Genomic DNA, 26,987 nt, shown 5'->3' with positions numbered 1-26,987 from the left:
ACTATTTTCAACACCTCAGCTGTCTGTATCTCTCTATTCAATAAAGTTAAGAGGTTAACAGACATTGCATACGCTATTTCTAGGCTGTAATGCATAACTTATTAACACCAATCACAAGCCATATATAAATGACAGTAAATAACTGGCATAAATAATGGCAATAAATAACTGGCATAAATAAAATAAATGGCATAAATATATGACAGTAAATAACTTTGTGATTAATAGACTGATATTGAATATTTGGATGTTGACTGTTTTCATTTTCTGTGTCAGTTAGAAATTCATTCAAATTAGCTGCAAGATTACAGAGGTATGTCTGATAAAAATAAATTGATTTTTTAATTAATTTAATTAAAATTTTTTTGTTTTATCTTAATCAATTTATAAATAATTTATAATATGATAAAATATATGGAAACAATAAATAAAACATATGAAAACAATAAATCTAATTTTGTGAAATGATGCGTTCTAGAGAATTAACAACAGGGGGCTCAGGTTTATGTTCGAAGCCAGCAGAACATGTCCCAATCAAAAATTGCACAGATTCTCAACGTATCCCAGTCCTCAGTATCCAAGAACTGATGACTGGGATACGTTGAGAAGAAAACTGACCAGGACAGCCGAATTGGGAAGTTAGAAATTTCGATAACGCTCTGGTAGACCTCAAGTGACGTTAGCAGCAACTGATAGGCTACTCCAAAAAACTGCGATTGCTTAACTAAACATGTCTTTGGTCAACATTGCTGACCGTATACCTGCTGAAGTGAGACTGCTGACCCAGACTGTCAGAAAGCGTTTGCTAGTTGAATTTAAGCTGCCCTCACGTAAGCCAGCCAAAATTAACGAAGAAGAATGTCAAAGATCGATTAACATTTTGTAAGCTGTACAAGACCTGGACAGAAGATCAATGGGTAAATGTCATGTTTTTTAAAGAATCAACCTTCACTCAGTACGCATGTACAACAGAGTAGGTTGAAGACCCATCAACCAAAGGTACAATGCAAAATATGTGACCCCAACGATCAAACAAGCCCCAAAGACCATGGCAGCTTTTGCACATTTGGCACAGGTGGTATTTATTTTATGCTGAAGAATATAACCATTAGTGGGTAAGTTTACCTGGATGTTATGAGAGATAAGCTTCCCCCATATAGGGCAATACACTTCTGCACTCATTTTCAGCATGATGGTGCACCCTGCCACCAGACAGCAGCTGTCAGACGCTAGTTAGAGAAGAAAGGTGTCCAGTTGTTTGGTCCATGGCCTGGGTCAAGTCCGGATCTAAACCCGATTGAAAATATGTGGACAACCATGAAGCAGTTAATCAAGAACATCCAACGTTAGAGAAAACGTTAAAAGACGCCATAAAGGATGTATGGGCTATCAGTATAACATCTGAGTATTGCAAATCTTTAGCTGTTCCATGCTTAATCGAGTAGCAGCTTTTCTGAAGGCCAAGGGACAGTATACTAAGTATTGAATCACGAGAATGTAATTGTTATAGTTGTTAATAAATAGTATAAAATGTTTGGTACGTGTTTTTGTGTCATTATAAGTGAACTTTTTTTCTTTTATTACAATATAAAATCGAATTTTTATATAAATGATGAGGTGATTCTAAACTTTTGACCACGACTGTGGCCAAAAGTTTGGAATAGAGTTTGAAAAAGTTAAAAGTTATGCTTTCACAAAATTTCAGTAAATAATGAAAATGCATTCACAGTAATAACTTATAACTTTTAAATATAAAAAATTACATATTTATTATGCTACAAATAAATATAAAAATTGAATGATCCATTTAAAGTTCTCTAACAACATGTTACTATAAGAGAACTTTAAATGCGATATCATGCGATAGTTAACAAACTATAGAACGTTTTTAAATTTGTCGTTGTCAATCCAGAAAGCCTCAAGAATTACTTTGTCCATAAAACCTTAAAAATTACTTTTGTTCACTCTTGCCATTTCTTACAATTTGATTTTATTAAGAGTTCATAGTAACTTCATAAGTATTTTACTTCATACTTTTGTATTCTTACAAAGATTAAAATGTTTTGCAAAGTCTGAAGCTATGAATGTTGCAAAGTCTAGCTCTGAGTATAAATGTGTTGCAAAGTCCAGCTCTGAATGTTGCAAAGTCTAGCTCTGAATATAAATGCTGCATGACAATCTGGTGAAGCGTTAACTTGAAAATAAAAATAGTATAATAAAAATTTCGTTGATAAACATTAAAGTATATTTAACTTAATAAACATTTCTTTGGAATTGCTAAAACGGTATTGGTTCTATCAGGATGTTTTTATTTCTCCATCATTTGTTTATTTAATCAAGGTATCAATTAGTTAAGGATAAATACTAAATAAATTTGATCAATTCTTTTGTTTGTTTAATGCTTTGCTTTATAAAGTAGATCAAAATTTTGATTTACTTTAATATAGCAAATTATTATTTTAAATATTTTTTTTTTTTAAGCTTTTCCAGGCTGCATTTTTGTCAAGATACTTAAAACTTGTTTTAGTTAAATTCATGGAAGTATAAATGGTTAAATCAACTGAAAATATTATGCTAAACATCAAACAATATTTTTGCATCGTGATGAGAATGAAATAAATTTGCACTATCCGCAAAAAAAATATTCTCATATATTGTAAAATTTTCTTAAATCATTAATACAAACTAGAAAAACATTAACCCTAGTTTTAATCCTTGTGAAACACCGCATCTTATATTTATATAATCAGTTTCTCTGCAATTGTAGGAAATTAATTTTTGTTTGACAAAATAGCCTTTAAAACATTTTATATTTCAATGTTTAAATAAATAGCTTTTTGGTTTGTTTAAAAAATAACGATGAATTATTATTAATTAAATAAAAGACCTAACTAAGAGCTTACTTACTAGGAACTTACTATAATTTTATCTCATACACACCTAAAAAGTATTTATTTTTGTCAAAACCTTAAAATTTTTTCCAACAAGATAACCTGTGCAAGGACTCTTTAAATCTATATTACAAAAAAATTTCATTTTAAAAAAGAATATTGTTTATTAAACATATGTTTTAAAAGATTTGAAATAAGAAGTGATCGTTTAGTAATTGCTTGTATCTATTGTTTATACAACTTCTACATAAAAAGTCGAAAAACATTTACATATCAATTGCTTATTTAAGTAACAACAAATAATATCAATATAACTAATTAATGATAAAAGGAATTTCAAATATTTTTTTAATTTATTTACCCTTTCCTTTTTAAACTTTTGACGTACTTCACAAATTTTAAACTTCTGCCGTCCTTCACAAATTTTAAATTTTTGCCGTCCTTCACAAATTTTAAACCTTTGACGTACTTCACAAATTTTAAACCTTTGACGTACTTCACAAATTTTAAACTTTTGACGTTCTTTTCGACGTACTTCACAAATTAAATTAATAATATTCTCTATAGAAATGGAAGTAAAGCAAATAAACGCAATAATTTTCTACTTTCATTAATAAAAATTTAAAGATGAAAAGTTTAATACCTCATCACCTAACTCGTCACTAGCTCGTCAAGTTAATAAACATAAAAAACTCTTTTTTTTCTATATAATATTTACAAATAAAATATTTACAAAAAAAAATTGTGTAAGTTGTATGTATTTAGTCAGGTTTTTTATAGTTTAGTCGTGAAATATGATTAAAAAAAAAATTCATTTTTATTCGTCTTCCTAATTTCTAATGCCTTCTTCATCAGGCGCTGATTGTTATGGGAGATGCTCCTCACACTGCCATCTGCTTAGATGCCCAGCAAACGCCCTACAGAATATAATTTAAACGTGTAAGTTGACATGATTGACATGGTTACACATTAAAAAATTAGAACACACAAAAATAAGCATAGTAATATTAGTTTTTTCAGAAATAATGAAAGCGGAATTAATTGACTCCTTCCCCATTCACCCTATTCTCCGACTCACACCCTCTTCTCCGACTCACACCCTCTTCTGCCACTCACACCAAAAATAAATGCAAACAATACATTATACATCGAGATAAAAGCTGTGTATAAAAAAATAAACGTCTTGGTTTCCACTCTATTTTGGTCTTTTATATTTATTTAGAAATGTAATTAGTTATCCTTAAAATGATTTTTAAAGACAACAATGTTTAATTATTGCAAAATTTAAGTTTCATTTTGACTATCAACAAATATTTAAATATATATAAATTTATTCAAACCAGTAAAGAGGTTGAACCAAGTGATAACTTTCTGAAATTATTTTATACAAAAATGGACATTTTGTTTAATGCAAAGAGAAGTATAATCTCATGATATCCAAATGATTTAAATAAAATTTTATTTACTTAATAAAATTATAAATACATACTTTCTTTCTAGTGATAGCTTATCTTCAGGTTGCTTGATGACTTCGTTTTTTACCTCAATCTTATTCTGCAGTTTTAAAAAAATATATACATATGTATAGTTTTTTTATACTTTTGAAAAAAAATTTATAAACAATAATTTAAATTGAATACCTTTGAACTGAGCCTTCTATGTAAGACTTTGCGCTTATGCAAAGGAGAACGATTTTTGATTATACGCATTTCACTCTGAAAATTGTCCAAAGCTAATTTTCCACATTTAGGAGAGTTCAGTGAACTTTTAAATACAACTGGATATTGTTCTTTTAATGAAACTATACAAGATTTACGTTTTCGTATTAAAGAACGACTTGGATTTACTGAGTCTAAGACATCAGGGTCTAAAGTTCGATTTTCTTTAATAATATTAGAAATTTTTTTGACACCTTTAGACTGAAACTGTGTTCGTTTTATTGTATGTAAGTATGGAATCTTTGTGGCTTCATTCATTCGACATTGTTGGCGTAATGCTATGTAGCTTTTCATATGCATTTTCTGAGTACGTACTAATGTTTGTTTGGCATCCTTAGCTGCTTCCCTTTGAGATTTCTTCACAGTATTACTGATTATGCTTTTAAATTGAGAGGATTTTGGCATATTAATGCGAAAATACATTTTTTTCATTATAGAGTATTGGTTGGTATTTGATGGCTGACGAATTTTTAAGAACAAAGATTGGTCAGATCCATTAATGCTATTAGGAATAGAATCACATCTAACATCTTCCATGGATCTTTCATGTTTAGCATCTTCCAAACCAATTTCAACAACATCTTCAAAGAGTTTGTCCAAGTAAACCATACAACAATTATCTTTGCACACCAAACTATTTTCTTCTTCAAAAGAATGAAGGTTGAAAATGTGTGAATTGGAAATAAATTCAACAACTGGTTGATTTTGATCTATTTTGATTGAATTATTTTTATTTGTTTTGATCGGATGAACTGTTTCCAAATTAACTTTCTTAGGAGAAAGTTGAGAGTACAGTGGAGGTATATTCAACAACATATCATCTGAAGGAACTGATATTTCTTCAGAACAGCTTATATCATTCTGTGTTAAATCTGTTAAACTAATGTCCTGGTTAATAGTTTCGTTAATGCTATCACTAAAGTCATCAGTCAAGCTTACTATTGATCTAAAAAGTTCAGGTGTTTTCACTTCCTCGTCTGGATCAAAGGAAATTTGCAGATAGTTGCACCTTAATAGTGGCTTACATCTCTTCATGCCAAGTAATTCTTCAATTGAAACCGACTGTGGAGAAGACATAGCTATTGGTGAAAATGTATCTAAATGGCTTGCAATCTCAAAAGATGGGGGAGCATCATAGTTAAAACTTGTGCTCTGAAATTAAAATAATAAAAATTATAAATGTAAATGAATATTATGAAGCTTAGTGATTGAAATTGAATACATAAAAAGCCAATCAAATAAAAGTCATTCAAATTCAATAAATAAACTATATAAAATAATCATAAGGAAAACTTTATGAAAAGATCTATTATTATTAATTATTATTTTTATGGATTTATTATTTTTATTATTATTTTTATGGATGAAAAAAAAATCTAGGAAGATAATTTATCTTATTTTAAAACTTGTTATTTTGCAATTTGTTATAAAAATTAGGAAAAGAGGAAGGATACAAAAATTGAAAAGACATTTTGAACAGATGTACATAGCAAATAAAGACACTATAGTAATAAAAGGGTATAATAAATAATAGGGTGTAATAAAATAATTGTAGTAATAGGGTGTAATAAAAAGTAAAGATAGACTATAAGTATGCATGATAGGCATAAGCATGCAATAGAAATGATCAGATTCTTTACGGAAAATCATGACCCATGCATTAAGTTTAAAAGTAATAAAGTACGCACACAGTAAAACCACTGATTTAGGACCCTTTTCCTTTGTACCCACATGTATGCCTTAAACGACCCCCTTCGTCTGCGTCTGCATGAATTACTCATTACAAAATCAACATTCACCTTCCAAAAGGCATAGATTTTTCAAAACATTAAAAGCAAAAAACTTTTAGTTAATTCAACATTTCTTTGTTAAATAACATAATATTGATTTTTTAAAACTCGTGAAATTCAATGCTTTTGTTGAAAAAAAGAAATTTAGGAGAAATAGAGAACAAGAGATAGTCAAACCGTGTAATTTCTCTCTGCAATTAACACCCCCTTGTACGCATTCATACATTTACTGGGTACATACTTTATGGAAGGCCTTTCTACTAATTTATAATTGCTCTGTTTTTTAAGAGCATTGAACATTCTATTTTGTAGAACTATTTAAAATTATATATATATATATATATATATATATATATATATATATATATATATATGAGAGAGAGAGAGATAGAGAGAGAGAGAGAGAGGGAGAGAGAGATAGATAGAGAGAGAGGGAGAGAGAGACAGAGAGAGAGAGAGACAGAGAGAGAGAAAGAGAGAGGAAGACACCAGTAGTAAGAAAATAGTTAACACAATAAAAAAGACAATCTTAGCAGATAGTATTTTTGAAATGAAATGCATATATATTTTCCATGAGAGATCAGTGGTGAAAGATAATACAAGAAGATGTAAAATGGAGGGCATAGTAAAAGTGTTGCAATTCATCAATATTCATCAATTCATCAATATTCATCAATTCATCAATATTCATCAATTCATCAATATTCATCAATTCATCAATTCATCAATATTCATCAATTCATCAATATTCATCAATTCATCAATATTCATTAATTCATCAATATTCATCAATTCATCAATATTCATCAATTCATCAATATTCATTAATTCATCAATATTCATCAATTCATCAATATTCATCAATTCATCAATATTCATCAATTCATCAATATTCATCAATTCATCAATATTCATCAATTCATCAATATTCATCAATTCATCAATATTCATCAATTCATCAATATTCATCAATTCATCAATATTCATCAATTCATCAATATTCATCAATTCATCAATATTCATCAATTCATCAATATTCATCAATTCATCAATATTCATCAATTCATCAATATTCATCAATTCATCAATATTCATCAATTCATCAATATTCATCAATTCATCAATATTCATCAATTCATCAATATTCATCAATTCATCAATATTCATCAATTCATCAATATTCATCAATTCATCAATATTCATCAATTCATCAATATTCATCAATTCATCAATATTCATCAATTCATCAATATTCATCAATTCATCAATATTCATCAATTCATCAATATTCATCAATTCATCAATATTCATCAATTCATCAATATTCATCAATTCATCAATATTCATCAATTCATCAATATTCATCAATTCATCAATATTCATCAATTCATCAATATTCATCAATTCATCAATATTCATTAATTCATCAATATTCATCAATTCATCAATATTCATTAATTCATCAATATTCATCAATTCATCAATATTCATCAATTCATCAATATTCATCAATTCATCAATATTCATCAATTCATCAATATTCATCAATTCATCAATATTCATCAATTCATCAATATTCATCAATTCATCAATATTCATCAATTCATCAATATTCATCAATTCATCAATATTCATCAATTCATCAATATTCATCAATTCATCAATATTCATCAATTCATCAATATTCATCAATTCATCAATATTCATCAATTCATCAATATTCATCAATTCATCAATATTCATCAATTCATCAATATTCATCAATTCATCAATATTCATCAATTCATCAATATTCATCAATTCATCAATATTCATCAATTCATCAATATTCATCAATTCATCAATATTCATCAATTCATCAATATTCATCAATTCATCAATATTCATCAATTCATCAATATTCATCAATTCATCAATATTCATCAATTCATCAATATTCATCAATTCATCAATATTCATCAATTCATCAATATTCATCAATTCATCAATATTCATCAATTCATCAATATTCATCAATTCATCAATATTCATCAATTCATCAATATTCATCAATTCATCAATATTCATCAATTCATCAATATTCATCAATTCATCAATATTCATCAATTCATCAATATTCATCAATTCATCAATATTCATCAATTCATCAATATTCATCAATTCATCAATATTCATCAATTCATCAATATTCATCAATTCATCAATATTCATCAATTCATCAATATTCATCAATTCATCAATATTCATCAATTCATCAATATTCATCAATTCATCAATATTCATCAATTCATCAATATTCATCAATTCATCAATATTCATCAATTCATCAATATTCATCAATTCATCAATATTCATCAATTCATCAATATTCATCAATTCATCAATATTCATCAATTCATCAATATTCATCAATTCATCAATATTCATCAATTCATCAATATTCATCAATTCATCAATATTCATCAATTCATCAATATTCATCAATTCATCAATATTCATCAATTCATCAATATTCATCAATTCATCAATATTCATCAATTCATCAATATTCATCAATTCATCAATATTCATCAATTCATCAATATTCATCAATTCATCAATATTCATCAATTCATCAATATTCATCAATTCATCAATATTCATCAATTCATCAATATTCATCAATTCATCAATATTCATCAATTCATCAATATTCATCAATTCATCAATATTCATCAATTCATCAATATTCATTAATTCATCAATATTCATCAATTCATCAATATTCATCAATTCATCAATATTCATTAATTCATCAATATTCATCAATTCATCAATATTCATCAATTCATCAATATTCATCAATTCATCAATATTCATCAATTCATCAATATTCATCAATTCATCAATATTCATTAATTCATCAATATTCATCAATTCATCAATATTCATCAATTCATCAATATTCATCAATTCATCAATATTCATCAATTCATCAATATTCATCAATTCATCAATATTCATCAATTCATCAATATTCATCAATTCATCAATATTCATCAATTCATCAATATTCATCAATTCATCAATATTCATCAATTCATCAATATTCATCAATTCATCAATATTCATTAATTCATCAATATTCATCAATTCATCAATATTCATCAATTCATCAATATTCATCAATTCATCAATATTCATTAATTCATCAATATTCATCAATTCATCAATATTCATCAATTCATCAATATTCATCAATTCATCAATATTCATCAATTCATCAATATTCATCAATTCATCAATATTCATCAATTCATCAATATTCATCAATTCATCAATATTCATCAATTCATCAATATTCATCAATTCATCAATATTCATCAATTCATCAATATTCATCAATTCATCAATTCATCAATATTCATCAATTCATCAATATTCATCAATTCATCAATATTCATTAATTCATCAATATTCATCAATTCATCAATATTCATCAATTCATCAATATTCATCAATTCATCAATATTCATTAATTCATCAATATTCATCAATTCATCAATATTCATCAATTCATCAATATTCATCAATTCATCAATATTCATCAATTCATCAATATTCATCAATTCATCAATATTCATTAATTCATCAATATTCATCAATTCATCAATATTCATTAATTCATCAATATTCATCAATTCATCAATATTCATCAATTCATCAATATTCATCAATTCATCAATATTCATCAATTCATCAATATTCATCAATTCATCAATATTCATTAATTCATCAATATTCATCAATTCATCAATATTCATCAATTCATCAATATTCATCAATTCATCAATATTCATCAATTCATCAATATTCATCAATTCATCAATATTCATCAATTCATCAATATTCATCAATTCATCAATATTCATTAATTCATCAATATTCATCAATTCATCAATATTCATCAATTCATCAATATTCATCAATTCATCAATATTCATCATTTCATCAATATTCATCAATTCATCAATATTCATTAATTCATCAATATTCATTAATTCATCAATATTCATCAATTCATCAATATTCATCAATTCATCAATATTCATCAATTCATCAATATTCATCAATTCATCAATATTCATCAATTCATCAATATTCATCAATTCATCAATATTCATCAATTCATCAATATTCATCAATTCATCAATATTCATCAATTCATCAATATTCATCAATTCATCAATATTCATCAATTCATCAATATTCATCAATTCATCAATATTCATCAATTCATCAATATTCATCAATTCATCAATATTCATCAATTCATCAATATTCATCAATTCATCAATATTCATCAATTCATCAATATTCATCAATTCATCAATATTCATTAATTCATCAATATTCATCAATTCATCAATATTCATCAATTCATCAATATTCATCAATTCATCAATATTCATCAATTCATCAATATTCATCAATTCATCAATATTCATCAATTCATCAATATTCATCAATTCATCAATATTCATCAATTCATCAATATTCATCAATTCATCAATATTCATCAATTCATCAATATTCATCAATTCATCAATATTCATCAATTCATCAATATTCATCAATTCATCAATATTCATCAATTCATCAATATTCATCAATTCATCAATATTCATCAATTCATCAATATTCATCAATTCATCAATATTCATCAATTCATCAATATTCATCAATTCATCAATATTCATCAATTCATCAATATTCATCAATTCATCAATATTCATCAATTCATCAATATTCATCAATTCATCAATATTAATCAATTCATCAATATTCATCAATTCATAAATATACATCAATTCATCAATATTCATCAATTCATCAATATTCATCAATTCATCAATATTCATCAATTCATCAATATTCATCAATTCATCAATATTCATCAATTCATCAATATTCATCAATTCATCAATATTCATCAATTCATCAATATTCATCAATTCATCAATATTCATCAATTCATCAATATTCATCAATTCATCAATATTCATCAATTCATCAATATTCATCAATTCATCAATATTCATCAATTCATCAATATTCATCAATTCATCAATATTCATCAATTCATCAATATTCATCAATTCATCAATATTCATCAATTCATCAATATTCATCAATTCATCAATATTCATCAATTCATCAATATTCATTAATTCATCAATATTCATCAATTCATCAATATTCATCAATTCATCAATATTCATCAATTCATCAATATTCATCAATTCATCAATATTCATCAATTCATCAATATTCATCAATTCATCAATATTCATCAATTCATCAATATTCATCAATTCATCAATATTCATCAATTCATCAATATTCATCAATTCATCAATATTCATCAATTCATCAATATTCATCAATTCATCAATATTCATCAATTCATCAATATTCATCAATTCATCAATATTCATCAATTCATCAATATTCATCAATTCATCAATATTCATAAATTCATCAATATTCATCAATTCATCAATATTCATCAATTCATCAATATTCATCAATTCATCAATATTCATCAATTCATCAATATTCATCAATTCATCAATATTCATCAATTCATCAATATTCATCAATTCATCAATATTCATCAATTCATCAATATTCATCAATTCATCAATATTCATCAATTCATCAATATTCATCAATTCATCAATATTCATCAATTCATCAATATTCATCAATTCATCAATATTCATCAATTCATCAATATTCATCAATTCATCAATATTCATCAATTCATCAATATTCATCAATTCATCAATATTCATCAATTCATCAATATTCATCAATTCATCAATATTCATCAATTCATCAATATTCATCAATTCATCAATATTCATCAATTCATCAATATTCATCAATTCATCAATATTCATCAATTCATCAATATTCATCAATTCATCAATATTCATCAATTCATCAATATTCATCAATTCATCAATATTCATCAATTCATCAATATTCATCAATTCATCAATATTCATCAATTCATCAATATTCATCAATTCATCAATATTCATCAATTCATCAATATTCATCAATTCATCAATATTCATCAATTCATCAATATTCATCAATTCATCAATATTCATCAATTCATCAATATTCATCAATTCATCAATATTCATCAATTCATCAATATTCATCAATTCATCAATATTCATCAATTCATCAATATTCATCAATTCATCAATATTCATCAATTCATCAATATTCATCAATTCATCAATATTCATCAATTCATCAATATTCATCAATTCATCAATATTCATCAATTCATCAATATTCATCAATTCATCAATATTCATCAATTCATCAATATTCATCAATTCATCAATATTCATCAATTCATCAATATTCATCAATTCATCAATATTCATCAATTCATCAATATTCATCAATTCATCAATATTCATCAATTCATCAATATTCATCAATTCATCAATATTCATCAATTCATCAATATTCATCAATTCATCAATATTCATCAATTCATCAATATTCATCAATTCATCAATATTCATCAATTCATCAATATTCATCAATTCATCAATATTCATCAATTCATCAATATTCATCAATTCATCAATATTCATCAATTCATCAATATTCATCAATTCATCAATATTCATCAATTCATCAATATTCATCAATTCATCAATATTCATCAATTCATCAATATTCATCAATTCATCAATATTCATCAATTCATCAATATTCATCAATTCATCAATATTCATCAATTCATCAATATTCATCAATTCATCAATATTCATCAATTCATCAATATTCATCAATTCATCAATATTCATCAATTCATCAATATTCATCAATTCATCAATATTCATCAATTCATCAATATTCATCAATTCATCAATATTCATCAATTCATCAATATTCATCAATTCATCAATATTCATCAATTCATCAATATTCATCAATTAATCAATATTCATCAGTTCATCAATATTAATCAATTCATCAATATTCATCAATTAATAAATATTAATCAATTCCTCAATATTCATCAATTCATAAATATTCATAAATTCAACAATATTCATCAATTAATAAATATTCATCAATTCATCAATATTCATCAATTAATAAATATTCATCAATTCATAAATATTCATCAATTCATCAATATTCATCAATTCATCAATATTCATCAATTCATCAATATTCATCAATTCATCAATATTCATCAATTCATCAATATTCATCAATTCATCAATATTCATCAATTCATCAATATTCATCAATTCATCAATATTCATCAATTCATCAATATTCATCAATTCATCAATATTCATCAATTCATCAATATTCATCAATTCATCAATATTCATCAATTCATCAATATTCATCAATTCATCAATATTCATCAATTCATCAATATTCATCAATTCATCAATATTCATCAATTCATCAATATTCATCAATTCATCAATATTCATCAATTCATCAATATTCATCAATTCATCAATATTCATCAATTCATCAATATTCATCAATTCATCAATATTCATCAATTCATCAATATTCATCAATTCATCAATATTCATCAATTCATCAATATTCATCAATTCATCAATATTCATCAATTCATCAATATTCATCAATTCATCAATATTCATCAATTCATCAATATTCATCAATTCATCAATATTCATCAATTCATCAATATTCATCAATTCATCAATATTCATCAATTCATCAATATTCATCAATTCATCAATATTCATCAATTCATCAATATTCATCAATTCATCAATATTCATCAATTCATCAATATTCATCAATTCATCAATATTCATCAATTCATCAATATTCATCAATTCATCAATATTCATTAATTCATCAATATTCATCAATTCATCAATATTCATCAATTCATCAATATTCATCAATTCATCAATATTCATCAATTCATCAATATTCATCAATTCATCAATATTCATCAATTCATCAATATTCATCAATTCATCAATATTCATCAATTCATCAATATTCATCAATTCATCAATATTCATCAATTCATCAATATTCATCAATTCATCAATATTCATCAATTCATCAATATTCATCAATTCATCAATATTCATCAATTCATCAATATTCATCAATTCATCAATATTCATCAATTCATCAATATTCATCAATTCATCAATATTCATCAATTCATCAATATTCATCAATTCATCAATATTCATCAATTAATCAATATTCATCAATTCATCAATATTCATCAATTCATCAATATTCATCAATTCATCAATATTCATCAATTCATCAATATTCATCAATTCATCAATATTCATCAATATTCATCAATATTCATCAATTCATCAATATTCATCAATTCATCAATATTCATCAATTCATCAATATTCATCAATTCATCAATATTCATCAATTCATCAATATTCATCAATTCATCAATATTCATCAATTCATCAATATTCATCAATTCATCAATATTCATCAATTCATCAATATTCATCAATTCATCAATATTCATCAATTCATCAATATTCATCAATTCATCAATATTCATCAATTCATCAATATTCATCAATTCATCAATATTCATCAATTCATCAATATTCATCAATTCATCAATATTCATCAATTCATCAATATTCATTAATTCATCAATATTCATCAATTCATCAATATTCATCAATTCATCAATATTCATCAATTCATCAATATTCATCAATTCATCAATATTCATCAATTCATCAATATTCATCAATTCATCAATATTCATCAATTCATCAATATTCATCAATTCATCAATATTCATCAATTCATCAATATTCATCAATTCATCAATATTCATCAATTCATCAATATTCATCAATTCATCAATATTCATCAATTCATCAATATTCATCAATTCATCAATATTCATCAATTCATCAATATTCATCAATTCATCAATATTCATCAATTCATCAATATTCATCAATTCATCAATATTCATCAATTCATCAATATTCATGAATTCATCAATATTCATCAATTCATCAATATTCATCAATTCATCAATATTCATCAATTCATCAATATTCATCAATTCATCAATATTCATCAATTCATCAATATTCATCAATTCATCAATATTCATCAATTCATCAATATTCATCAATTCATCAATATTCATCAATTCATCAATATTCATCAATTCATCAATATTCATCAATTCATCAATATTCATCAATTCATCAATATTCATCAATTCATCAATATTCATCAATTCATCAATATTCATCAATTCATCAATATTCATCAATTCATCAATATTCATTAATTCATCAATATTCATCAATTCATCAATATTCATCAATTCATCAATATTCATTAATTCATCAATATTCATCAATTCATCAATATTCATCAATTCATCAATATTCATCAATTCATCAATATTCATCAATTCATCAATATTCATTAATTCATCAATATTCATTAATTCATCAATATTCATCAATTCATCAATATTCATCAATTCATCAATATTCATCAATTCATCAATATTCATCAATTCATCAATATTCATTAATTCATCAATATTCATCAATTCATCAATATTCATCAATTCATCAATATTCATCAATTCATCAATATTCATCAATTCATCAATATTCATCAATTCATCAATATTCATTAATTCATCAATATTCATCAATTCATCAATATTCATCAATTCATCAATATTCATCAATTCATCAATATTCATCAATTCATCAATATTCATCAATTCATCAATATTCATTAATTCATCAATATTCATCAATTCATCAATATTCATCAATTCATCAATATTCATCAATTCATCAATATTCATCAATTCATCAATATTCATCAATTCATCAATATTCATCAATTCATCAATATTCATCAATTCATCAATATTCATCAATTCATCAATATTCATCAATTCATCAATATTCATCAATTCATCAATATAGGAATATCAACAACAATTGCAGATGAAATTGCATTAAACAACAATACTACAATAATTATCAGCAGTAAGCAACTGAGTTTCCAATTGGGATATTATATACTGAAAATCCCATTCTGTAGAGGATCAACAGAGGATATCTATCTGTAACATAGGATACAGAGGAACTGTAACAGAGGAAAGATCTCGTTTAAGATCACCTGTTCTAAAGAATATAAAAATAACGACTTTTTTTCAAGAGTACATAGTTGTGTCATCAGCAAATAGAGCCGCTTTAGAGGTATGATTATCAAGAAGGTCATTAATGTTAATGATATACAATGCAGAACAAAGGATGAAACCTTGTTGTACTTCAGATTTTACTGGAAATAAAGAAGAGCATTGTCTATCAAGAATAACTACAATACTGCAGTTAGAAAATCAAATAAAAATAATTTTAAAACTATCCTAGATATACCATATAAATTGAGCTAATGGAGAAGACTAAATTTTAACAAAAGTGCAACAGTTCTTGGTTGACGCTTCCATCTAATACATGATACAACTTTTCTGTTTTAATGGTTAGCAAGTCAGCAGTAGAACAAAAGAAGCTTCTATTAAGCGAAATGATTGAAGTTGCCAGAGAGTAAGTTTTTAGACTAAAGATAAGATACTAAATGTTTGTTAATTAAAGACTCAAATACTTTTCTACTAATTGTAAAAAGACTGGGCAATAGTTAGATAAATCAGAGTAATCTTGAGAGTTTTTAAAAATTGAAATCACAGATACCATTTTCCAGCAGGCAGGAAAACAAGATTCAGTGAAGCACTTATTAAATAGTTTAAAGAGAATTGAAAAAAGCTCTAAGTAGCCCTTTTAAAAGGCTGTGACAGGAATGTTGTCTGGACCAAACAAGCTGTAGAGGAGTAAAGTAAGAAATAACTTTAGCAAAAAAGACTGGAGTTTTTCAATGTCTAATAATAAACCGATTTGTTTCTTTGAAATGACTGGAGAGGGTGGTCATTAGATTCACAAGGCGAATCAGAGAAAAGATATTTTGCAAATACTTTTGCCTTAACCTTAAAAGAAATACAAAGATCAAACTTTTTTTTTTTTTTTCAATATCTTTGATTCCAAAAAGGCTGCAAGCAACCACTATTAGAGTTAAAAGTTTATGGAAAAGAAATAACAATTGACAGACAACTTAAAAGATTGCGAGTTATATAAATAGAAGTAAAAAGACAGAAGCGAATTCCAAAGAACTGATGTTCAAGGAAAAAAACTAAATCCATGCATGAGAGATTTTAGGCTAGAATTTTTGTGGTCTTCTTTACTTCTGAGGTAAAAGACAAGATTTAGTAATCTGAGAATAATGGATCATAACTAAAGTAATACCTTTAATGTCAAATAATATCTTTTACACCAAATAATACCTTTTAATGTCAAATAATACCTTTTAACGTTAAATAATACATTTTAATGACAAATAATACCTTTTAACTTCAAACAATACCTTTTAATTTCAAATAATACCTTTTAAATAAAAATTTTCTGTTTACCCATAAAGTCGTTAACTACAAGGCTTTATACAAGACAGTAGCCAGATGCATTTAACATCTTCCCAGGTTGAGTGTTTTTACTGAGTACCTGACTCAAAGCTTTACTTAAATAAGAGCCTCAAAGCAGGGAGCTTAATAAGTCAAAGTTAACTTCTAGCCTTTTTCTAAAAAGTGAGTCTTACTAGGCAACAAGACACAAAGCAGGTTGTACTGGATTATATGTTACCAGTAGCAGGGTGATCATGTCCGGACATGATCTAATATTTTGCAAGTTATAAAAAAAGTATTATATAAAGCAACTTACAGATATTGAACATTGTAAATGTTCTGTGCTTACATTTAGTAAACCTCTTCCTAGGCATTTAATTCTATCTTTTGACCATTCGAAATCATCTTGATGTTTCCATTGAAAACACGAGCCTTGAGAATCAACTGTTGCAATGCTATCTGTTTCCTTTTCCTTCCATGCTACTTGCACGTCACATGCTACTTTCTTGCTATGTTCTTTCTTAAAATTTTTAAATATTTTTTTGCTTCCATTAAAATGAGAATTTGCAAGAAAATCCCACGCATGTTCCCATTCTAGTTCAGATGGGCTTGGAGTTATATTAGCTGCATAAAGGTATCTGTCAGGAGATCCTGGGTATTTTTCTGACACCCTTTTTGTTACAATTTCCTCATTTTCTGGAAGAGTTGGCTTTTTGTCCATTATGACTAGAAAAAAAAAATGTTTTTTCAGATTTTCTGTGTTCACAACAAAATAATTTTATCAAAAATTGATAACTAAAATTCCCATTTTTGGTCAAAAACTTCAATTACAAATAAATATTATAAACAAAATCATAAGAAATATATATTTAAAGTTATTACAAAAATTATTTTTAAATTATTGCAAATAAATTAATTTTAAAATTTTTTTACCAACATGTCTTCTTCTTGGAGCTTTTGACCTAAAAATTTTAATGGTATAATTAATACAAGAATTATATATATATTAAAAAAAAAAATTATAGATAATGCATAACAAAAATTTTGCTTATTTTATATTATTCACAAAGACAGGTTATGGTAGACATATGGTTTATAAATATGTAACTCTAGTTTGGGTTGTTATGATTATTTCCAGGTTTACATAGCTATAAAAATATTTATATAAATAAATATTCATAATATATTTATCACAAATATAATATATTCATAACAAGGACCATGAATAAAATTCCAAATTTTTCTCTATAACTATATTATAATTATAATTATTATAACTAAAACTATTGTAATTATACAAAATGTGATCAATCACAAAGTAAACAAAAACATACCATGTAAAACATGTATAAAATGATGCAACAATTAGTAAAATACCCAAAGGTATCCCAAGCCACATTGCAGCCATAGAATGTTCTTTTGCTTGCTCTTTTGCTGAAACCTTTTAAATATGTATTATAAATAACAGTATAAATGTATTTTAAAAAGATCCTCTTTTAAGCTTTAACAATAAGATTTAAAAATTAAGGTTGCAAAATCATCAGGGTTAGGGTTATATGTATATATATATATGTATATATATATATATATATATATATATATATATATATATATATATATATATATATATATATATATATATATATATATATATATATATATATATATATGACCCTATGTGATAATATATATGTATATGTATATATATATATATATATATATATATATATATATATATATATATATATATATATATATATATATATATATGTATATGTATATACATATATATATATGTATATATATACATGTATATATATTATTTCTTTCTATCAGCAACCTGATCTGCAACTTTTGAGGAAGAAAAGTTTGTCTTTTTCTAAGAAAAAAAGACAAAACCATTCTAAATTTCTTGAAAATAATAAAAGTGGAAGGAGGGAAGCCCTAACAAGTTCTAGTGGGGTCATAGAAAAACTAAAAAATGAATAAATGTTAACAATTATGGAAAAAACTTGTTATGAAAAAGTAATTAATTATGGAAAACACGATTATCTTTACTTTTCTTTTAGTTGGTTTTCACTTTATTGTTTTAGAATATTAGGCACAATATTGAGCCAATTTCAAAAAAATCTTACAAAATAGAAAATTAAAAATCTTTGGCTTAACTCTAAGGGTATAGAATCAGCATTTTTCACCCTTTGTCATGCGACTATAAATCTCTGGAAACCATCTGTAAAACATTATAAAGGTACCTCCAAACATGTTCCCAGAGAAAAAACACCTTAACTCAAAAAGATTACATTTAGAAGAATAGAATAAAAATTGCACTGTAACTTATACAAGTTGAAACTGAAATTACATTAAACTGAATTTCAGTATATAAAAACCGGCAACACAATAATAAGCGACCGGGGTTAATATTTGATTGGGGCCGGATTTGATAAAATATAGTCAGGGCCGGGGCCAGATTTGTGACCAGGGCTGCATAAACATTTATACATCCTAAAGAACATTTTTTTAATTCAAAATTCATGTTATACTTTGTATATATATGCATATATAAACAGCATTATGATCATGATCATGATCATTATCATCATTATTAGCAAAGAAACCTTATTCTTGACTCTTGAATCTAATGGCCATACTCTTCCTTCCAGTTAAACAAATTAACCTATTGTTAAACATCCAAATCATTCTGGCTTCCAATGCTAATGTTAATTCTTAATTAAACACTTCTACAGTTTGTGCTCCAGACAAGATTTCCATCATAGTCTTAAAAAAGTGTTCTCCAGAACTCTCTCCAATTTTTGCTAAATTTTAAAAAAGTGCTGAATAAATGGTTTAAAATTTTTAAAACTCTAAAAAACACTTTGACCTCTCTAACTATCCTACAATTAGTCTTCGCTTTGTTATTAGTTTTTTTATATCAAGGTTTTAAGATTATTAAATTATTTCTTTCTAACTGCAGTATTAAAGTTATTCTCAAAGGCCTACACTCTTCTTTATTTCAAGTAACTTTTAAGGTACCACAAGGTTTTATCATTGCTCCTGTATTATTTTTTATCTACAATCTCAACCTTCATGAAAATTTTACATATAAGAAGTTCTATTTGCTGAGGACTTAACTTTATACCCTTGTCTTGACAAAAAATCTTCATTTTTTGATTGCTTAGAACAAGCAGTTGATTTTTAATCTGATCTCTCTTCTGTAACAGCTTAAGACTTGAAGTGGCTTATGGATTTAAATTCTCGACTTAAAATCCATAATTTTTGTTAGATAACAAAACTCATTTATTTACTACAAAAAAGTATTGCAATAATGTTGGCATTCCTATATTGATGAATAACAACCCTCTTATTCTCAGACAAAGTCTGCACATTGTAAATGTAATTAGACCTGCTTTATCTGCCAACAGAATAAAGAAAAAAGTGTAACAACAAATAAATAATACACAAGTTCTGAGATTTGTGGTTTACATTTGTTGATTCAAACAGACTGAGTTCTGAGTTTTGGTTTACACTTTTTGATTCAATGGCTTCTTAAGTTAAACATTCCAGTCATTTAAAAATTTATTAGACAAAAAGGATTCCATATAACTGTTTCATACCCAAGATGTAGCTGAACTAATAAGCAAATAATACTTTAATCTGTTAACTCAAATGCATGTTTCATTGTTTTTATTTATTTGCCAATTGCCATGGTGACTTCAATTGATATATGGTGACTTCAATTGATATATGGTGACTTCAATTGGTATATGGTGACTTCAATAGATATATGGTGACTTCAATTGATGTATGGTGACTTCAATTGATATATGGTGGCTTAAATCAAGATTGTTTGAAACAACAATAGCAAGACCTTTTTTGACTTTTCCTTTATTATAACTTATTATTATAACTTCATCAATTTTGTATTTGTATTTAAGGTTATAATTTCTAAAATGGATTAATTAAATTTTTGCGCGTTGAATTATATTTGCCAGCCATCTGTCTATTCTATTAAAAAAATTTTTAAATATTAAGATCGTATTGTAAAGTAATGTTATCTAATTCTGATTTTGCAACTAGTTTATTTTTCATTCTAATTACTAAACCATTTTTAAATACCACAAAACATAGTAGACCTAAAACTTTTAAATACCACAAAATATAGTAGACCTAAAACTTTTAAATACCACAAAATATAGTAGACCTAAAATTTTTAAATACCACAAAATATAGTAGACCTAAAACAGAACAAAAATTCTCTAACTATTAGCCTTTGAAATTTCTTAAAAAACTTTTACAACACAATAATGGTTTGTTTCTAATCCTGAGTCAATTTAGCTTTACTAATAACGTTAACAATAAATTAAGAGACAAATGCTTTTGCATAATCTAATAATAACTCATCTACATTGTATCTATCTTCAAGTATTTTTGTGAATCATTCAAGGAAATTGGTAGTGCAGTTATTTTTATTAAAGAAGCTGTGCTATTGTTTTTTTTATTTTTATCAATTTTATCAAAATTAAGTGTTTCATTATTTCATCTTGTATAATGCTTTTCATTAATTTACATACAATCAAAGTTATAAAAATTTACATACAATCATTATATTCAATATAATCAATATAAAAATTTACATACAATCAAAGTTATAAAAATTGGGAGATAATTAGATGGTTCAATTAGCTTCTTTAACTAAGGGTGTATTGTTTGCCTTTTTCCAAGGTCTGGAACAACACTTGATTTATAAGACTTGTTGAATAGATTGCAGGGCGACCAGCAGTCCTTCAAAATCTGGAAAAGTCCTGGAATATTATAAGTCCAGAAAAAGTCCTGGAAAAACACCACTTTTAGCAATAATTTCTGAAAATCATGGGTATTTTTTCCAAAATAGTTCAATATTTTGTTATTATGTATTTACCCTTTGCAGAGCTATTACTAGTTTTGCAGAGATTTATCCTAAATTTGATATTTATGTATTTTCTGTAATGCAAAAAAGAAAATTTGTTTAATGTAACTGTCAGTATTATTAACATCTACTAATTATTTTGTTATTTTTTAATCTATATATTTTTTATATCAACATATTTTGTCTTTTTCTGGTCGAGAAAAGATCAACATCCTTGAAAAACCCAAAATTTTTCATGAAAAGTCCTGGAAATATCCTTGAAATTTGAAATAGCTATTGGCTGGCTACCCTGGAGTGATTTAGAACACATTTTGAAAACTTTAGGATGAAGGTTGTTGATTCCAATGGTTTTTGTACATCAAGTTTGTTGATATAGACTTTAACAACTGCTTCTGTAAAGCTTTGATTCAGGCATTTAAAAATAAAGTTTTTTATAACTTATGGGAACTTCAATTTTAAAGAAACCTAACTGCAAAACAAATATTCACCTTGTTCTTTGTTTTTGCTTCAACTCACCCATTTCAATAATGGAACATCTTGGAAAAAAATTTTCTTTTTATGCAAAAAAATAGTTTGTTTGAAAACTTTTGCCTACATTTTACCAAATGCACCCAAATTCTTTAAAATGCATGCGTGTATATATTTATATATATACAGTCATGGACAAAAGTTTGCGACCACTGCAATTTTTTACAAAAAACACTCAAAATTTAGAAAAACAAGTTGTAAATTATAAATCAATACATATATTTCGAATGTTTATTCACACTATACAGGTTAAACAGCATGTCAATTCATATTTTAATATTTACAATGAAATCCTTTATTTTTGAGAATATTTTCAATACGTCCTGGCATCGATTCACACAGTTTCTTGCAATAGTCCGGCGTAATCTCCTGCACCCAAACGCGTTTAATCCAGTTGATGAGGTCATCTTCAGAACTTGGGCTATGTGCAGCAATCTTCTGCTTCATTACAGTCCAAACATTCTCAATAATATTGAGATCTGGACTGTTGCCTGGCCAAGGTTCCAGTAGCGGGATGTTTCCAGAACGCAGCCAGTCCTTAACAGTCTTGGTACCATGACAAGGTGCGCCATCATGCTGGAAATGAGTGATGCCATGTATTGGTACAAATGGTGGCAGCTTATCCATCAGTATACTCAAGTAAACAGCACCATTGATTGTTGTATTTTTAGGCATAATCCAAATGCCAGCACGACCGCTACCAGAGACTGCTCCCCAAACCATAACTTTTGGAGCCTGTTTGACTGTTGGTATAACGTACTTTGGATTATGCCTCTGATTTGGTGGGCGTCTGACATGTCTACAAAATGAGTAGAATTGCGTGAATGTTGTCTCATCTGAAAACATTACTTGTTTCCACTGGGCTGGTGTCCACTGCCTGTACTTCTGATAAAACGCTATGCGATCACGAATATTCTTTGGTGAAAGCTTCGGCTTCCGTGCTGGTCGGTAAGATTTCAAGCCTGCATCAAACAATCGTCTGCGTATTGTCTGACTGTTTGGTTTCTTGGATGGTGATCCAGGCAGTTTGCCTCTAATGGCACTTGAGGATGCTCTTGGTGATTTTTTTGCTGCCTTTATTATAGCATTATCCATACGGTTGCTTGTAAACTTCGGGCGCCTAGCGCGTGAACAGGATTTACAACTTTTCAGCTCTTGATTTCTCTTTACAGTAGCTACAACAGTGGAATGTGAAATACCGAGCTTTTTGGCTATCTGTCTTATAGAAATGTTCTCTTTGTACAAAATAACGACCTAAGCTCGCTTTTCAGATGTCAGTTCTTTACCACATACCATTTTAACTAGTACTGCTTCAAATAAGGTCTCCATAATATAAAATGCTCTAAAATATTTCAGTTATATCTGAAAATAAACATGTACACATCAATTTTAGACTCTAATTGACAATTAGCACAAATTGTACAAAATTGTAGCACTAAAGTAGCCCAAAAACAATTGAGAGTAGAATACATTTAAAAATATGCGAAAATCTCAGTGGTCGCAAACTTTTATCCATGACTGTATATATATATATATATATACAACTATTAATATAATTTTAACCAATACAATGAAAAATGTATGTCAAACAAAATCTCAACTTCAAAAAATTTTTTTATATATATTTCTTTAAAGGTTTGTAAGAAATTAGTACAAAATATATTTAACACTAGAGGCCTTTCAATGTTTCATCAGTAGTGTTAGTTTAAGTGCTGTTATGTACAAATTTATTTATTTTTTGTTACAAAAGCATTTTTTAATCAATTAATGTATTGTTGCTATTAGTTACCATTGTCTAATATTTTTTAAAACAGGAAGTGTTAGTTAAAAGTATCATGCTTTTGTTTATGCAAATGACTTTCATAAGATAATAAATTTTTATCACTTTTAAGTTCCAGAAATACAAAAAGCTGGAAAAATGGTTCCATTATTTTTTTATTTATACGTTGGCAATCATATACATGATTGTCAAACCTGTCTGTTGAAAGGCCAGTTCTGCAACTTGAAATATGATCATTAGTGCGATTTCTCAAATTGTTTGTTTTTCCAGTATACGTTGATTGACCATTACAAGACAAACATTTTAGATAATAAATGACATTCTTGCTGCTACAAGTAATGTGACTTTTAATGTTCCAAATAGTACCGTTGGATGTTACGAAATTATTTACCTCTTGTAGGTAAAATAAACAAATTTTGCAATGACTATCATTACATTTAAAAATTCCTACTTTTTTGTTATTAGATGTTGTGGAATTAAATTTAGCGGAGGTAAGTTGTCTCAGTAAATTTGGTGGTTGTTTGTAAGCTATAACAGGATTTATGTTAGAAAATATTTTTTGTATTCTTTCACTGGTGGATAAACTGAGTAGAAGTTTGGTTTTAGTTAATATAGGTTGGCAATTTAGGTTGCTGTAAAATGTAGTGACTAAAGGAACGACTTCATTAGGTTTCTTTTGTTGAGCTGGTCCTTGTAGTTTTGCATTATGAAATGCTTTTTCAATAACAATGTCTGGATAATTACATTCTTTCAGCCATAATTTAAGCTCTGCTAAACGCAGGTTTTCGGTGATATAATCAGATGTAAATACAATTATTCTTTTTGCAAGACTATAAGGGATGTTCTTTTTGGTGTGGTAAGGATGATGACTGTTAAAATTATAATAATCGTGTGTGTTTGTTTCTTTATAAAATATGTCAGTTTTGATATATTTGTTATTTTGAAGAATAACAGAAATGTCTAAAAAATTAATTATATTATAAATATTTTCTTTTTTAACTAATTCAATGCCATAGTCAATTGTGAAGGTAATTGAATTGTTTAATTCGGCGAGTGACAATTTAAATTTGTTTATATCTAAGTGTTTAGGCCATATGTTAAAACCATCATCAACATATCTAAAGTAGAACTGTTCAATAGTATGAACCTCGTCATTCAAAAAAAATCTTGGTAGAATTTTTGGAAAAAGTATTGTTTCTTCTAAGAAACCTATCGAAAGACATGCATAGTCTGGTGCAAAGTCTGTACCCATGGCTGTACCTGTGATTTGGTGAAATAATTGATTATCAAAGAGGAAATTATTGTTTTTTAAAATAAATGATGCTGATTCTATAATGAAATTGGTAGTAATTCGTTCAGGTATTAGATTTTTATGTTTTTCAAGCCAAAATTTTAATGCTTCTAAACCAAGGTTGTGGGTAATTGTAGTGTAAAGGTTAACAATGTCACATGTTAGTATAATACTATCTAGCTCTACTTTTCTAGGAATTTTTCTTAAGAAGTCCCAATCATCTTTTATATAAGTTTTTTGCTTCCGTACAACAGGAGATAGAATAACGTGCAGAAATTGGCTTAAATGTGATGTAGGTGAGTCAATTCCTGCAATAATAGGTCGACCCTTTAAATTGATTGGTGGTTGCATTTCAATAACTAGAGAATTAGACTCTTGAACTTTTTTGATTATTTCTTTACATTTGTGAATTTTGGGAATTACATAAAAATTGCTTGATTTCCATTCAAATTTTGTAATGTAGTCTATCTCGTTTTGTGTTAAGCATTTATGTTTATCAATCATTTTTAAAAGA

The 26,987-nt window shown here is 26.5% G+C and overlaps 1 protein-coding gene across 4 annotated transcripts in view; it reads right to left on the bottom strand.

Annotated features, from left to right (window-relative positions):
• Positions 1 to 3,098: 3,098 nt before the first annotated feature.
• Positions 3,099 to 26,987, bottom strand: part of LOC100197733 (uncharacterized) — a 95,275-nt gene continuing 71,386 nt past the window's right edge. Inside the window, exons 17-22 of one of the 4 annotated variants that reach the window (XM_065799303.1) lie at positions 19,306 to 19,412; positions 18,905 to 18,933; positions 18,288 to 18,697; positions 4,532 to 5,761; positions 4,381 to 4,445; positions 3,099 to 3,808 (exon numbers count right to left, since the gene is read on the bottom strand). In XM_065799303.1, coding sequence (XP_065655375.1) covers positions 3,757 to 3,808; positions 4,381 to 4,445; positions 4,532 to 5,761; positions 18,288 to 18,697; positions 18,905 to 18,933; positions 19,306 to 19,412 — 1,893 coding nt within the window. In that variant the 3' untranslated portion in view covers positions 3,099 to 3,756. The remainder of the gene's footprint in view (positions 3,809 to 4,380; positions 4,446 to 4,531; positions 5,762 to 18,287; positions 18,698 to 18,904; positions 18,934 to 19,305; positions 19,413 to 26,987) is intronic. The other 3 variants (XM_065799305.1, XM_065799304.1, XM_065799306.1) reach the window with 3 other exon arrangements.

The sequence above is a fragment of the Hydra vulgaris genome, chromosome 06 (genome assembly GCF_038396675.1).
Source record: "Hydra vulgaris chromosome 06, alternate assembly HydraT2T_AEP".
In the NCBI taxonomy this organism is placed as follows: domain Eukaryota; kingdom Metazoa; phylum Cnidaria; class Hydrozoa; order Anthoathecata; family Hydridae; genus Hydra; species Hydra vulgaris.
Note: the sequence above shows the minus strand (reverse complement) of the source record. Positions and strands in the feature narration are given on the sequence as shown.